At 37.4% G+C, this 16,812-nt stretch overlaps 1 protein-coding gene across 1 annotated transcript in view; it reads right to left on the bottom strand.

The window, feature by feature from the left end:
* Positions 1–16,812, bottom strand: part of sash1a (SAM and SH3 domain containing 1a) — a 214,920-nt gene that overhangs the window by 33,649 nt on the left and 164,459 nt on the right. Inside the window, 1 exon segment of the mRNA XM_026290820.1 lies at positions 2,513–2,641. Within this exon segment, the coding sequence (XP_026146605.1) occupies positions 2,513–2,641 (129 nt within the window).

Genomic DNA, 16,812 nt, shown 5'->3' with positions numbered 1-16,812 from the left:
TTGTCCATATTTGCAATGTATTTGAAAGTTAAACTATTAAAGTATTAAAGTAAAACTACTTTATACGCATTCGCATACAGACAGAAAAGATTATCCTCTTGGTGAGTGTGAGGCACCAGTGTGATTGAACAACAGACAAAAAATAAATAAAATGAATAAAACCTTTTTGGAGTAAGATATAATACGCAAAAGTGTTTACTTTTATTTGTGCACACTCCAAATAAAAACAGAAGATTTGTGCTCTTGTAAAATTAAGCAAACCAACAGAATGCACATTGTCATTACTTGTTTGTGTTGCGACAAATTCGTTATCATATAAATATAAAATTATTATTATTATGTTATTGTTGCTTTTGTTAAAATAATCAAAAGATGGTCACAATATAAATATTCATATTGTTTTCCCCCAGTAGTTTGTTTTATTCAAACAATAATGAACATTTTTTGCATTTAGATACAGAAGAACTTTGCCTGTTTATTAAAATATGAAAAAAAATCTGGATCTCCATTTCTGCAATGCAAATCAACTGTTCCTGCTCATTCCTAGACTGGATCGCTTCTCTCCACTTTCCCTAATTGCGGATTCAATTATTAGATCTGTAAGCAATATTTTTATACTTAGATTTTTTGGGGGATCAAACTGACACCATGTGTCCCAACCAGACATGACGCGACTCGATAAAAAGTATCTTTTCCATGTAGTTTCTCTCCTAATCACCTGCGACACGTGACAATAAGTGACACGGAATTCTGTTTTAGAAATGTTTTATTTTCTGCGACATCGCAGCAGGAACAACATACAAAATATGACAGTGATAATCTTAAATGTAATGATTATGATGTTATCAAGTAATGATTATGTGCTTTATTCAGTGTTAAAAGTGTCTAATGAGAGTTTGAATATTATTTTGCATGATATTTATAGCCATAGTAAAAGCAACAATAGATATTTTACCTCAGATCTTGAAAATAAATTATGCTAAAGCAAACTTACGTTAAAACTGTGAAATCATTGCGAACCAACATTCATAACAAAGATGGAATCACTCACTCAAAACTGTTCAGTCCATTCACATTTGCATCATCTTTTTTCACTGTCCACTCTTCTTTACTTGACACTCACAATGTTTTTGCTGTCACAATTTATATCTACATTGGATGCAACAAAGCACTGGAAATCATTTGAACTTTGTGTCATGTCATAATAGACACTTTTGTTTTGTTGCGTCACATCGTGCAGCTCGCGTCTGGTGTAGACACGATGTTAGTTAATGTTGCTTTCTGATGCTGCGTTTGAATTTTCAAGCCACTTTATTTGAAATGAGCGCAGGCCAAACATTTTTACAGTAAAGGCAATGCTAGTTCTTTGCAGTAGCAGTGATTTGGTTTAGTTATTCTATGTAGTGGAGCACAGTGGAATTCTGTAAAGTTTATTCCAGAATTCCGAGAGAAAATCCATTGAAACAATACAACATAAAAGCGTACCAAATGTTCTCCAAACCTTGAGAATGACTGGTTCCTGTCTGAGGCCATCACCACAGCTGAGAATGACTTTCAGAATGTTTTCTTTCGCTCTCTAAAAATCCCATCACTGGACTGTGCCAACCACAGCTGCATGTTATAATGAGTCCGGCGGTTTCTTAGCAACTCTGGGTGGCCCACTACCCTACATCCCTGAGAACATAGACGCTTTGAGATCCAGACGAGAAACGCAGAGCACTGACAGAACCGCAGACAATCCAAAACACGTATAGAGAGAGGGCAGGGGGTCAACGCATTTGTCTTCATTTTGTAATGGTTTAAGACAAGCGTTTCCTTCTATTAGCTCATAGGTTTACAATGGCCATTCTGTAGCACCAAGTGATGAAAGAAATAAGTGCATTTTGTGATTAGCTGTGCTTGTGGTTCAGTCTATGGAACATAGATGGAAGGGAAACTATTGCGCTGGTTAATAGCTAAAACAATGTTACTTTAATAACAAGTAGACCTTACAGCGTTAATAGCTTTAGCATTCAATTTCCTTATTTATTAATGCCAAACTCAAGGGTATAAAACAGTATGTAGGTCAGAGAATGAGGTTGTTTTACCCTATAATCAAGAACTATAAATTAGATAATTTTTCAGAATTGAAACTAAATGCTTTTCAGAAAAGCAAAAGAGAAAAGAGGCATACTCAGCATTTTTTTAGCTTATGTTGCAGTGGCTGTCCATGTGACTAAAGGGCTAAAACTTTTTAAATAAGAACAAACTCGCAAATTCCACCTGACCCAAAAATGTGTTTCACAGTGCTAATGACTGCCAGATAAACTCATCTGGTTTAAACGCCAACGCAGTAAACAGGCCGAGATAAATTACATCCATGGTGAAAGTATGTATAAACAATTCTTAAGAATTATCTGGTGACAAGGTGATTTAATGAAATTGTTGGTCATTCTAGAAAACAAACACATCCACAGCTGTAGAAATGCAGGTGTACCGTTCAGGCTGTAGAAATGTTTGAGGCTGAACTTACCATGTCTAGCTCTTGAGACACCTGCCGCTTACGAAGTTCTTCCATCCGATCGCTGACGTCGCTGAAGTGCGTGTTGTAGTACTCCGAGTACTCTTGTGCAAGGTCATCTATATTATCCAGAGAGCCATCCTACACAAACAGAGACACGAATGAGAAAAGCTTTGATGGCTTTTTATTTAAAAAGACAAAGAATTTTTGTGACACTTTACAATTAAATCCCATCTCCATTAATAAGCCTCCCTCCCCTCACAGTCTCAGAAACACAAACAAACACGAGCAGAGCTGTAGGAGTGCTTCATTATAAACTTGCCACTGGCACATGATTTTAATTAGGATCGCAAGACCGGCGCCAGCCAAAAAGGACTTAACACACTCGGAACACATTGCACACATCTGCTCCGACGAAGCAAACAGTCACATACAAGCTGAACTAAACATCTAACCCTCACATTCCATTATTTTCACTCAATACCACACTCTGGGCTGAGACCACAGGATTTTACTGGGCTTTTGTGAATTTGTGGGGTTATAATTTCCATGGTACTGGTTTATAGAGAAGTTGTAAGTTTGTTGAGATGGGTTTCTTGTGCTACGTACAGTCTATGGGCCAAGGATGGACCACTGATTGGCATGATTTTCCAGAAAAAAGTTTTAATTTATAATCAATTCATATAAAATTAAATTAGATATTGTTACAACCAAGTTAACAAGGTTTTTTTTTTTTTTTTTTTGTGGTAGGGCCAAAGAACATTTTTACATTTATTTTAGTGAATATAAGTTTTTACGTCTGGCTGGGTGGCATTTTCTGTGCAACACATATTTAACAACAACACACACACAAGCGCAAAAGGCCTCTCTTACTGCCCAGCCCTTATGACCTTCTCTGACCTTTGCAGCTGTCACATATTCAACAGTGGTGCTGCCTGGCTCTGACTTCAGCATGAGTGAGTGTTGGTGTATCCTATTTTTCTGCAAGCTCGTGACATACACGTACAGCAAATGACCTCAGACCGCTGCAGAAAAAGAACATACAATAAGAATGTTCTTTACTCAAAACTAGAGATTAGCTTCTTTCAACTTCTTTAGAAAACTATTAATACCCCAACCGCGGCAGGTGGCACGGTTTCTTTTCCTAAATGGAAGAGTTTGTTATATTTAAGACGATGTTTGTTGTATCTTAGTTCTAGGCTAGGCTGGATCTCTCCTATTGCTGTACTACATGCCCTTTAAAGTCCTGTTGAATGAAAAGTCAAACACAAAAGGCCTTCTTCCTGCTCAGGACCATGCTGACAAACACATATATCCTGTCATTGTGTGTATGGGCCAGAGGTAGAAAGACCAGGGCCTCAAACACACACACTGGTAAAACTGGTGAATATTACAGACATTGGCTGTGCTTGTAAACAGCAACTAAAATCATTTCAGGCTAAGGACATACAACTCACTATAATGCTGTTGAGATCTCTGAAAACTCATTTTTACAGTGTAGTTTGGGTTAGAAATAAACAAATGTCTTATAAACAATATTCACAGGGTTAAATGCAAAAGGTTTTCTCGCTTCCACAAAATGCCTTTTAACCAATCCATTCCAATAAAACTCCAAACAGATGATCTCAGAATACTGAGACTCCCAATGGAACGCTGCTCTCTGTGAGAAATTCCAGCTTTTGCATTCCGATCTGCTGGCCTGCAGAGCACCTCCAGCTTTTAGACAAAACATGATGGGAATATGTGAGATTTGTTGTTAATGCGTAAAAAAAAAGGCACATCCTCCTTCCTTTAGGATACTTGATAAATAGAGATAGAACAGCTGAACTAAATAAAAACTTTACAACAGCAACTAGACCACAGGCTTTTTTTCTTTTGCCATTAGCCAAGCTTTTTCAAGTACATGGTGTTGGTTGGGATGGTAATAACAGGCCAGAGGTTGTGCTTAGCTCTGAGTGATGGGTGGAAGGGCCAAAAACTTATTCCAGTCTTAAACTGGTCTCATAACTTTAGATCATTTTATTATATAGAAAGCAAAGGCTCAAGAAAAAGGGGATGCATGGAAGAAACCACTTTTTTATTTATAGGAATATACAACTCAAACCTGCAGTTTAGTAACAACATCTAAAGAAAGAATATATATATATATATATATATATATATATATATATATATATATATATATATATATTCAACCTTGCTCCTGGGGCTGAAGAGATACATAATACATACATAATATACATAAGGGACAGGGCAGGCCATCAATCTATCATCTATCTTCAGGCTTACACTGAGCAGCAGTGGTCTTTGATCTGAATTAGTTCAGCTTCATCTGTATAGCACATGCCTCCCATATTCTTATTATCATTCCACACATTCCTGGCCTCCGGTGAGGTAATGCTGCAATCTTCTACTTTAAGAGTGAGGGAGTGTGGGTCTGCTGCTTCCAGCTGGGCATTTAACCGATGGACTATTTCAAAGCTCATGCTTCATCTGTCTGTATGTGTAAGAGAGTGTAGAGGACAGAAGATGTTTGCCTCTTACTTGAATGTAGCTCCACATGAGTGGAGAGCTCTTAAAAAGAATAGAGGGAATGCGTCTTGTTTCACAACATGAATCACTGTTTGAGCACACAAACAGCACCACCCAAACTCTGCCGTCCAGCCCAAAAAGCCAAACATTTACAACTCCCAAAGCTAGATCTCTGTCTGTGACTAGAGCTCCAGAGTAAATCATTTCTTAACACAAATTAATGCAGAGCTCTTCATACCATCAGTGAATCCTAAACTTAAACCAACACAAACTCTTGCTGTTTCACTATCCTACCTCAACCAGTAATGTGGATCTATCTGAACTACCTCTTTTAAAGTTGGTTGGCCACAAAACCACATTTTGGGACTGGTACTTGTTTGACAAGAGGAACGTGACATTTATTTGCTTGATGGGAAAAGGAAAAAGACATAGTTCACCCACAAATAAAGTCTGAAGTGTACATGCAAAAACAAATTAGTTTTGAAAGCTACAACAGAAAGAAATCATTTTTTAAAGCTATATCAGCACAATCTACGGCTGTCAGCAGGTGTAGTCCGCCAGATCTTGTGTTTATAATTTACAGCTGGAGCAACATTCCTAGACTGATATCATTACTAATAATTCCTAAATTGTTTGCTCTTTTGGGTTGACTCTGTCTGATGAAAGGAAGTGAGATATAAGTCACTGTAGCACAAAACAGGAGACTACACTTAAGTTCTATAGCTCCTGGGAATTTTTCACTCACTGTTGACTCCTCAAAAATATACAACACCTAATTAGTTCAATTCTCCAGAATCTGTGAACTTCAACACTACTCGAGGTCCTGAGTCACCCACAACATGAGCCGATCTCAACATGTTGTGTAATGACATGCAACAACATTCTTTGTCGAGAACGTCTGTTTCCAAGACAGGGACAGAAACGAGAGGAACGGGTTTCAATGACTGGAAGAGAGAAAAATTCCACATTATGCAATCGAACAAAAACTTTTTACAATAAATCGCACTAAATATGAGAAGCCGTCTGTTCTCAGAAGCCAAATGCAAATTCATACTTCCCTCAGATGAAACCACTGTTCAGTAAGCCACAAATCTTTGATGTGGCCATCCTAACAAATATAATGTTATGCCTGCTATGAGGTAGAGAAAGAAAAGAGTGAGTGTAAAATACTGAAAAAAATATAATCTAAGGGTGAGATGCATTTCTCTCAAACTCGAGCTAATTGAATACTCTACATTCAGTTGCTTAGCCCACCTGCTCCTAAACAGCATTATGGGACACAAAATTCCCATAATATTCCCATAAAATAAGTGTAAAGTCATATTTGATTACACTTCTGCACAAATCAGAAAGAAAAAATTAACTGACTTCAAGCCATTTGTAGATTCTTCCTATGACTTTGCTTTGCTAAAACAATGCAAGATTAGGATATTTCCCCTGCTGGCTCTTTTACTGAGAGAGGAAACAGGTTTTTTTTAGCCAAAACCATTAATTCTTCAAAACAAAACTCAAATGCATTCATACAGAGAATCCATTGTGAAATGAGCGAGCAGATCTGATAAGAGCTGTTCTTTTCACAACACTCCAATCAAAGGAAACACATTTCATTCTGAATGCAGCGTGAAGACTACAGAGCCATTAGAGTTTTGGACACAGTCTTGAATCTATGAATCTAATGCTTCTGCACTGTGACATAAGTGTTGACCAATTCCAGGAATTCATGTGAAGCATGCACTGCACATGGTGTTGAGTGCATTCTAAACTGAGGATTAAAAAAACTGTAGTTTGAGTTTTAGTAAAACATTTACATAGGGTAGGGATTCACAGTCATTCAAACCCTTTAATGTCCTCACAAACATTGGGGAAGAAATGGCATCCAATGTCACCACATAAAAAAAGAGAAAGCTATCATCTATGATTTAATCATCTATTTTTTCATGGATTTATTTTGAACTATTAAATTACTAATCTATATCTAAATGATTGAGGTATTCCTCAAGTTTATTTTAATAAATGCATCAGGTAAATGAACAATTTAGTCTATAGCCTAGGTTTTGACACAAAAATAATTTATGCAGCAATACAACATCTAAATAATTAAAAAGGAAGAAAGAAAGAAAGAAAGAAAGAAATTAATGCTGAACAGCATTTTGCGTTTGGGTTGTCCAGTTATTATGTGTAAATGGAGACTGTATAATACGCCTTTATGGTTGCCGATCTTGGAATAATGAGTAACACAGCAAACCACAAAACAAGTTTAATGTGTCCTCATAGAGAAACATAAGACATCACAAACAGTGTCCTGACACTATTGCCTAGCACAGAATAAAACAAAGCATGAGGCCTGTCTGTATCAAAAAGACCACAATGTGTTAATGGCCTTGTACTAGAGACTAAAGGAGACCAAACGAATGAAAATGATTCACACTCTTCAAAGTAACGTGGGGAAGGGGAAGTCACTTGACGTAGGTGTTGTGAGATGTGTGGCACCGCCCTGGAGGGGAGAAGTGGACATGAGGTGTATTCGAGTTAGAGAGGATGTGATACAGAATTGGTCAGGGGGTCCTGACGCACCCTCATTAGGGTGGCTTCCTCAGGATATCCACAGAGGGCTGATGGAAGCATTAGGAAGGAGGAAGGGAAGCACGGGAGATGAAAAGAGGCTGTTGCGTGCTGGGTGGAGAATGTGTTAAATTAACTGGAATCAGAGGCGGGCAGCAATGGCTCATCCAAAATCAAAAGGAGTTACTGTCAACGTGCTTAAGTACTGCAGAAGTGGCCAGCCACTCTCCCACACATTGTCTAATGTCCAATGATGAAGCAAACATATCATGACTGAACACTGCTGCCTTATGCAAAGTGTCTATCTGGCATTCTTTCCAGTTAGTATTAAGATCATTACTGTTAAAATCTGGTAACAAGCTAGTAAGAAGCTTCTGAAATCTATAGTGTGCTACTGTATGTTACATGCAAATACTGTAGCTCAAGCTTCAACAAAGCTGCTCCTATTTAAGAAACATTTCAATAAGGCAACCATTAAGATGCCAAAACTGTATTTCACAGATCATTTCTCCTTAAACCTTCACAGCCACAACATAACACAAATCCAAGAGATGGTTGACATGAGGGTGACAGGCTGTTAATTGACTTTGAAATGAATCTAAATGAGTGAAACCACATATAAATGGGGTTTGCGCACACAGACCGAACTTCAATGACAGGCAGACAGAGTTATTCTCATTAAGAGAGATCTACGAGCTTGGCACAATGGTTAACCTCAGAATGTAGATCAGACATTTAATTCACAACTCAGTAGCCGCCAGTTCTACAAATGCTGGTATCATCATTAGCATAAGATAGTCAATCTTAAACACTACCTCAAATGTAGCAATATATGCACATAAAGCAAAAATGATATTGCAACTGCAAAAATCTAGTTAATGCCATAATAAAACCTTACTTGTATCGACGGAGTGTCCACCAAAATAACATTTCATTCACTAGCAAGTCTAAAAGGCTTGTAAAAGTTGAAAGTAAAATGACCCAGACCATCTTATGTTCAGCTAAACTTAAACCACGTCTAACCATTTTTTCACACAATCAAGACATTTCTTATATTTATTTCAATGTGCTCTAAAATACTTAATTCTGATTGGTCAACTGTGGTTTATGTAAACTGTATATCTGACCACATTTTCCATGGGAACCCATTTCTAACACAGCTGTGCTAGTTTTTTCTGGCTTGGCACTTAGTGGTCCGTTTCATCAGTTTAAATTTATATCAATATTTCAACCTAGTTTATTTATTAAGCTGCTTTGTAATGAAATATACTATCATCTAGTCATCAATGTTGGAAAATAAAACCTTTCAACAGAATTCAATAATGACTAGCCTACTGTATGTGATTCCTATACATGGTTTTTAAAAATGTCGTTAACAAAAATGTGTTTTGTGATTCACTTGTGTTTGCTAAAAAGTATAAACTAAGAAAGACACTGCAGTTCAAATCCACATATCTCCTTTTGTTAACTATCAAAATAACTGAAGCTAAGACGGAATATAAATTCTCCAAACTATACCACTATGGATGAAGGCCACTGAAAAAAAGAGCTGTATAAAGCCAAAACATCGAGAATTTGTTTAAAGTTGCAAGGATCATAAACAATAGCTGCAGTTTGTTGTTGGGGGTTGGGTAAATCCAAGCTGAGAAACCTCCAGGTGCTACTTCTGCAACTTTTCCCACATAACTGCTTCACAGATGTGAAGTCTCGACCTGCTGCTTAGGCAGTGTGGTTTTAGTATCATCATGTGAGCATTCAAGTCAAACGAGGAGAGAGCACTGCAGGGCTATTTGTAAGAAAAGGAGTATACATGAGACATATTCTACAGAAAAAAAAAAAAAAGACTCATCATACTATAACGTCACAGGATAATATACGCCTGAGGGGGAAGAAAGGCGTGCAACTTAAAAGACATTAATCATTAATGTGTGTCAGTGTTACAGTTTATCTCATCAAATTTAATAGAAACCATTATTTCTCATTAGGTAATCTCACTTTACTGGACATAAAAACAACACGCACACTTTCAGATGCTTACAGAATAACTGTTTGTAAATTTCCACTTTAACCACTTTCCTACACAAGAGCTGCAGTTAAAGGTCCAGTTAAAACCAAAAAGGACAGAGAATCCATGAATAGGCCTTGAGGACATTACAATGTGACCATCACTATTAAAGCTGATCTCAATGGAAACATGAAATGATACATAAATTGTAACTTATGGATCAGTGAAATGTGAAAATAACAGACAACTGAGACAGCCTTGAGAGAGAATATTTATCAAGATATTTTCCCAACCTAAATGCTATAGTGGCCATGGAAATGTTTTTATCCCGTAAAATAGTTAATTTTTTAGCTAACCAGTAGGTTACAGAGAAAACACGTGGTTTATACACACTAATATGGTTATATTGTTGAAATGTTCGTTTTGTGGCCTGATAATTTTCGATGTTGCCATGCAAGACTACTTTGCGAACGATTTAAGTCAACTTACAAGTAACCAAAACCACTAATTTCGTTTCTAAAGAGTTACTTGAATAAAATAGCTTTATAATTTGCGGGATAATATACATCTAGTTGGTCATTAGACTTCAAGTGAAACGATAAGTTAACATTTAAACTTCTGTGTCGTGTCTGAGTTAGTATCTGACGCCGCACGTGCGCCGGGTTATAATGATAAACACTTCAGTTACATACCGTGTGATACAATTCCCTGGAGATTTCTAAACTTCTCACTGCCTCTCAACAGATCCAACCACACAACTTTAAGAGTCGTGAATTCACAGCGGACAGAAAGTTAGCTGGAGTTGTCCTGACGCTGCCTCGTTCGCTTAAACATGCGCATGGCATCAAAGCACAACCACAACACACAGTGTGTAAATTAAACCCCCTTGGGTTGAAGGACTTTTCTCAAGTTGCCTTCCTCTGACACCCCTCCCCCAACTCCGAACTTACCAGCATCCCCATCACGTCCGACCAGAGCCGGGAGAAACTGTCCGATGATGCACCGCTGACCGCCTGCGGCTCCTCGGGAGAAGACACTTGATCCTCCTCCATTGTCAAACACTGATGGATTTAAAGCCTCAGATTTCAATTCAATGAATGTTAATACCAAACCGTAAAATACGTCCAGAAGTCTTTTAAATCTGAGTTAGAATTTCGCTATTCCGTGGTGCGTGTTCAAAAGTCGATGCAAGGTATTCCGTTAAAGTACATAAATACATATTCATCAAGTTTGCTGATATGTTTTCCATTTGATTCCAGCTGAGCGCACACTGTACAGAGAAACTTCAACTCAAGTAAAGCCGGGCAGATTTCAGCGATTCACTTGGCACTTCATCGGTTAAACCAACCCGAACTTTAGGGAGTTCTCTTTAATGTACGACATAAAAAGACTTAATCATTGCAATATGTAAAAAACACAAAAACCAGTCCCTGCGAGACAAAAAACTTTCTGAAGTCCCCACGACAGCAGAATCAGAAACTACACTGACTAAAACGCCCGAAGCGGATTTTTGCGCTTGAGTTCTCCAGCTTCCCCCTCTCCAGAGCAATGGTTTACTCCGCCCAAACAACACACGGCTCTCGCGCTTCACTGCCACAAACGGGACAAACTGATCCTCACTAACTTCAAGTGATGACGACACACACAGAGACCTTTGGAAAAGGGTATCTATCATATCGCTTTTCCAGCAATACTTTCTTCTCGCTATAAACGGACACAAAGGAACAAAGCGACATTTTGCTCACAATGTATTCGAAAACAAAAGGCCATGAGAAAAGTATTTCAGAAGCATGACGTTATCAATTTTCTATTCATAACACTTCAAAGCACGCCTCTAAAAGTTTTACACACAACAGTGTACAAAACCTTTTTGACTTGAAAACATGTTTTCCTTAACTCATACTGGTTGTCGTTTAGCATTATTAGTAATTGGGGAAAAAAGGGATGAAATATTTTAAACTAAGTTTTGAAAGCTAAAATGCTGTTATTGCAACAACAACAACAACAAAAAACTTTTAACATTATGTCTAATATATGTAAGCTAAAGCTAAACAAAACTACAAAAAAATATCCTGTCAAAGTTAATTTAGTAGGTAAAAAAATAGTAATTTTATACTCATGTAACATAATCTGTGACATCATAATCTTTCAAGAAGCTCTTGTAATGTGGCATCTGACCATTTTGGATGTCCTGCAGGGAAGATTTAAAGGCACATTGGTTTCACTTATCTAACTAACCTCTGAGCCCTTGTGTAATTTGAGCTGCAGTAAACCAGACGACAGGAAAGAAATGAATAAATGTGCACATTCAAAGCTGTGGATGCCTTGGATTTTTCTCCTGTCACCCCTGTCTATTGCAAAAAAGTGGCTAAACATGCCTGTTCTTTTTCTCTCCTCTTTTTCCTTTTCTTCCCAGAGACACATTCTCTGAAACAGCAACAGCTGTCTAGTCTCGTGACAGATGCCAGAACAGCCTGGAAGAGAGACAGAGGGAAAGTGAGAGCGAGCCCCTCTTGTTCTGTGTGAGAATTCCTCCATTAGTCATACAGGGGCAGAGAGAAACAATCCATATGTGCAAAATCACACATGAACATCTGAGTAGTAGAGCATGTTTAATTTTCAATAAAAAAACAAAACAATTAACTTTTAGTGGTTTACACAGTTCTTGTAAGCACCATCTAAATTAGATTATACTAAATTAAAGTCACCTCTCACATAAAGGCAAATATACACACACACTCAATAAAATCTGTGCATTTTATACATATGCACGCTCAATGAAATTCATACATATTGCAGGTAGAGGTAAAGAGGGAATGCCTTTTCCAGACAGGCACTCTACTCTACAGCTGCTAAACAGGCTTAGTGTTTATAGCCTAAACATAAAAAACACATGCTCAACTCTCTTTCAACCAACACACATTTACATGATCTTTAATGCTTACATACTCGTATACAGGTGCATCAACTTTTGAAAATTCCTTTGAGGTACAAGGTTTGATCTCATATTCTGGAAGTGCTTTACCTGATGTCTGCTACTGTGTGTGATTAGCGTAACGTTTGCTTAAAAAGTGGCTGTCAATCAATTTGGATCAGAGTGGACTGGGAAAAGGTCAAAGCATCAGGTCACCGTGTGTTTGTAAGGGAGTTCCCTGCTGAGTAAACCGAGTTTCTAACTGCACTGAATGGGAGAGCAAAGGTAATGCTCTTTTGTTGAGATGCCATCCGGATTCAATCCAAAGCGTGTTGTTAAACTAAAGGGCCTGTGACCTACAGGGATTGCAAAACACTTTCACACAATACTTCAAGAAACACTTAACTCAACAGCAGACTGCAGGGGGCCAGTAGAGCATATAGATCTTAAGAAGGGAAAGACAACACAGCTGCACCCGATTCACACCACCTATAAATATAACCAATATCAAATATGGGAAAGTGGTTCTATAGGCTAAAACACGTGTCTGTCATTGTCTGCAATGAGATCATAACAAACAGTTCTTCCAGATGTATTGAGCCTGAACGGCGCTGACCTTTAAAACAGGGATATGCATGCAAAGCATGCAATTTTTATAACCAAACAATTATTGTATGCTGCAAAATAACTGATTATGTAACTTTAGACTACTGTGTGTTCTAACGCCATCAACATTCAAAAGATTTTCAATATTTTCTGAACAGATATTTGGGAAATCATTTGTTTATCTTGTCTGCCCATCTCTCTCTCTCTGCATCTGTGGCGTGGATGGTGTTGTTGTTGTGTAAGACACACACAGTGGCTCTCTTGCAGCGCTGTGATTGGTATTCCAGTGATCCACATGCTCTGTGCCGGAACTACTGGGGCAAGTTTGGCCTGGCTCACTGGATCTGTTTATATGGAAAGTGCCAAAACGATGGCCACCTGCAGCCTGCGGTTCTCTAGACAGCAAAACATTCACTGCTCTTCTATGATAAGTCAACTTTAGTTATGAAGTATGGATCTGTGCATTGAGCATAGAGCCCATGGCGATGCTGGATGTTTGGATCTACAGAAGCTAAAGATGAAAGAGACATATTCTTTAAAATAATCTGAAATAAAGATAATACCCCAATAAGATATTCAATTAAGTAATAAAAACTTTTATTCAGAAAGGATGCATTACATATATATATATATATATATATATATATATATATATATATATATATATATATATATATATATATATATATATATATATATATAATTTAAAAAATGCTGTAAAAACATTTTTAATGTTAAAAAAATATAATTTCTGAAAGATCATTTGACACTGAAGAGTGTAGTAATGGCTACTAAAAGGTCTTTTAAATATATTTAAAATATATTAAAAACGATTATTTTAAATTAAATTATAATAATCTTTCACAGTAGGGCTGTATTTCTGATCAAACAAAGACAGCGTTGGTGACCATACAAACGTCCATTCAAAAACAAAAAAAATATACTGCACCTTAACGTCTAAACAAAAGAGAAGAAAACAAATAGCCAATGGGATGAAAAAATGGGTTACCTTATCTGAATGCAATCTAGCCAGGTCATTTTTATGAGGGATAATTGGAAGATAAAAACACTTGCAGACATGACTAAAAGCAATAAACAGAGTCAGGTACTATAAACATTTAATGACTTTCTGCAACAGGTTATGAGCCGTCACTTTAATTAAACTGAGACTTATGAGTGTGCATTCATAAGATTTAATTTATACTAAATTAATACATTTAAAATTTGTTTATTTACAATCTTTACTGAAAATGGTGTAAACAGTTATTAGGCATTCTGTTTAAATCATTGTGGAGCAATAAGTACATTCTACAGATTCCAGAAATCATGTAAAGTGTTTCATCAATGACACACAGCACTGTCAGAGATCAGGAAAGTGTCATGCTGGCTCAGGATCAGTCATAATACGGGTGACCTTTCAACAACAGTCAGTACTAACTTCAAACAAGTGGAGAAGTGTGTTTGTGTGTTTTCTGGTTCATGCTGGTAGTAAGAAGACCGCTGTAATTGTTCAGAAACTTGGTATGCCCCCTTAAGTCACTCAAGGTGTTTCAGAGAATTATTTTCCTAAAACTCTTTTATTTTGTCATTACCTCTCTAAACTCTTTCAGTGTTCCAGGTACTGGAGGGTACTGAAATGCCGGGATCATTTATCCCTATTCTGCTCATGACCGAGTAAACAGCTATTAGCTGGAGTGTTTATTTCAGTTGCATTAGTCTGGCACACTGGAACTCAGCATTTCAGCCATCCATGTGCAATCGCATTCGTCTGGAGATTTGCTGTTTTAATCGTGATATGGTTGCTAATCGATATGGTGTTAAGAAACACAATGAGACGTGAATCCTCATGTTCATTATATTGACAAAAAATGGCGTGCTTTGTGAACATTCTGCGAACATCTGCAAATATATTTTATAACAGACTAGCAGAGGCTTTAATTCCATTCATCAAATGACATACAATTAATTTTTGATGGAATAACAAACCATAAATCAAGTTTCTGATCTTTCAAAAGAGCAATGGCTTGCTGTCCACATGATGACACCATAACATTGCTATTTGTCTGTTTCACCCTAAAGAAACTCTGTTTTACACAACAATGTGCCAGCAGCCAGGGAGCCTTCGTTTCCACAGAGTGCCCCCTGCTGGATGACAACACAACTGCAGGCTAAATGTGCCAATTTGGAAAATCAGCAAGAACTATAGGATATTAGATCAGAATGATGATAAAATTATTATGTCTTACTAATAGTTATGCTATGTTATTAAGATATAATAACCGTTGTACTGCTAGATGTTTTTGTGGAAACCTTGATATATTCACACTAATAAAAAGTAAAATAAAAAAATACAAATACAAAAAAAATACAGCATTAAAAAATTTTTTGTAAAAGAAAAACTCTTCACTGTCACTTTTTAACAATTTAATGCATCTTTGATTTAAAAAAAAGTATTTTGCATCCAGTTTAAACCTACAGCAATTCTGGTAATGCTGCATATGTCAACTATGTCAGTAAGAAGATAAAAAAAAAAAAAAAAAGTGTTTGATGCTAGTTATCCAGGGAATTCATCAGTGAGTTTTTTCCACAGGGTTTCCCACAGCTAGTCACTATGAGAACTGCACAGACCCACAGCAATTAATAAAAGCCTGACAGATTCTTTCACATCCTCATGAAAGATCCAGATGTGTGCAATCATCATGAGAAGAAACAGCTGCTCTCCACACATAAGACCTAGCATCATACAGCACATTACACAAACATCATTTACAATGTTTGAACAGCTATTTCTTACCCACTGAGCTGTTTTTAAAGGAATACTCTGGGTTTGGTACAAGCTAGTAACAGCACTTGTAGAATAAAGGCCTGCTCCCACCAAACATAATAAAGTACAGACAACAACAACATCACAGAAGAATGATATTGTGCGAATCATTGGCTTATAGGGGACAGGTCAGAATTGTTTTCTAGTAATCACCACCATTATGCCACAAATCTGATTGAGCTGAATTCAAATTGAACACAGATTATTACTTCAAATCGTTCAAAAAATGGGTCAAATGCACAATAAGTATGAGAGTCTGTCCAGAGCCTGCTATGCGGGGTTGCGCCACATCCTCCTGGAAGAGAGGCCAGTCCTCCAGATGCTGGGGTTCGTCTGTCTCTGATTCCCACCCACAACAAACAGGCCTGTTGCCACAGCAACCAATCCACTCAAGAGGGAAGTTACATTCAAGAAAAATGCTGCACTGATTTGGAGCTTTACACACAGCCAATCCTTCACACTGACAGGCTTATTAATATTCATAAACACACTTCTGCACAACATACAAACACAGTTTCAGTGGAACGCAGTTGATTTTCTGCACACAATAGAATGATGGAAAGATCAAGATAAGAGAACACACAAAAAAACAAACACATTAATGGATGGATGTTTATGTTGGTAATGTTGGGATGTTTTTGTGTTCTATCAGGGGCGGACTGGCCATCTGGACGTTCTGGAGAAGTCTGGCTGGTTCATCGTCAAAGAAAAAGTGTCAGATTAAGTGACATTGACGGCCGACAAATGGAGCACTAATGTAATCTATTTTTGCTTAAAAGAAACCGAAACTGACGCGAAGGAGATGGGCTTGATGTGAAGACGTGAAGATGAAGGTGATTGGGAGAAGCTAAACGGGGCGAACAGATACA

The sequence above is a fragment of the Carassius auratus genome, chromosome 20 (genome assembly GCF_003368295.1).
Source record: "Carassius auratus strain Wakin chromosome 20, ASM336829v1, whole genome shotgun sequence".
Lineage (NCBI taxonomy): Eukaryota > Metazoa > Chordata > Actinopteri > Cypriniformes > Cyprinidae > Carassius > Carassius auratus.
This window is presented reverse-complemented; position numbering and strand designations above follow the sequence as displayed.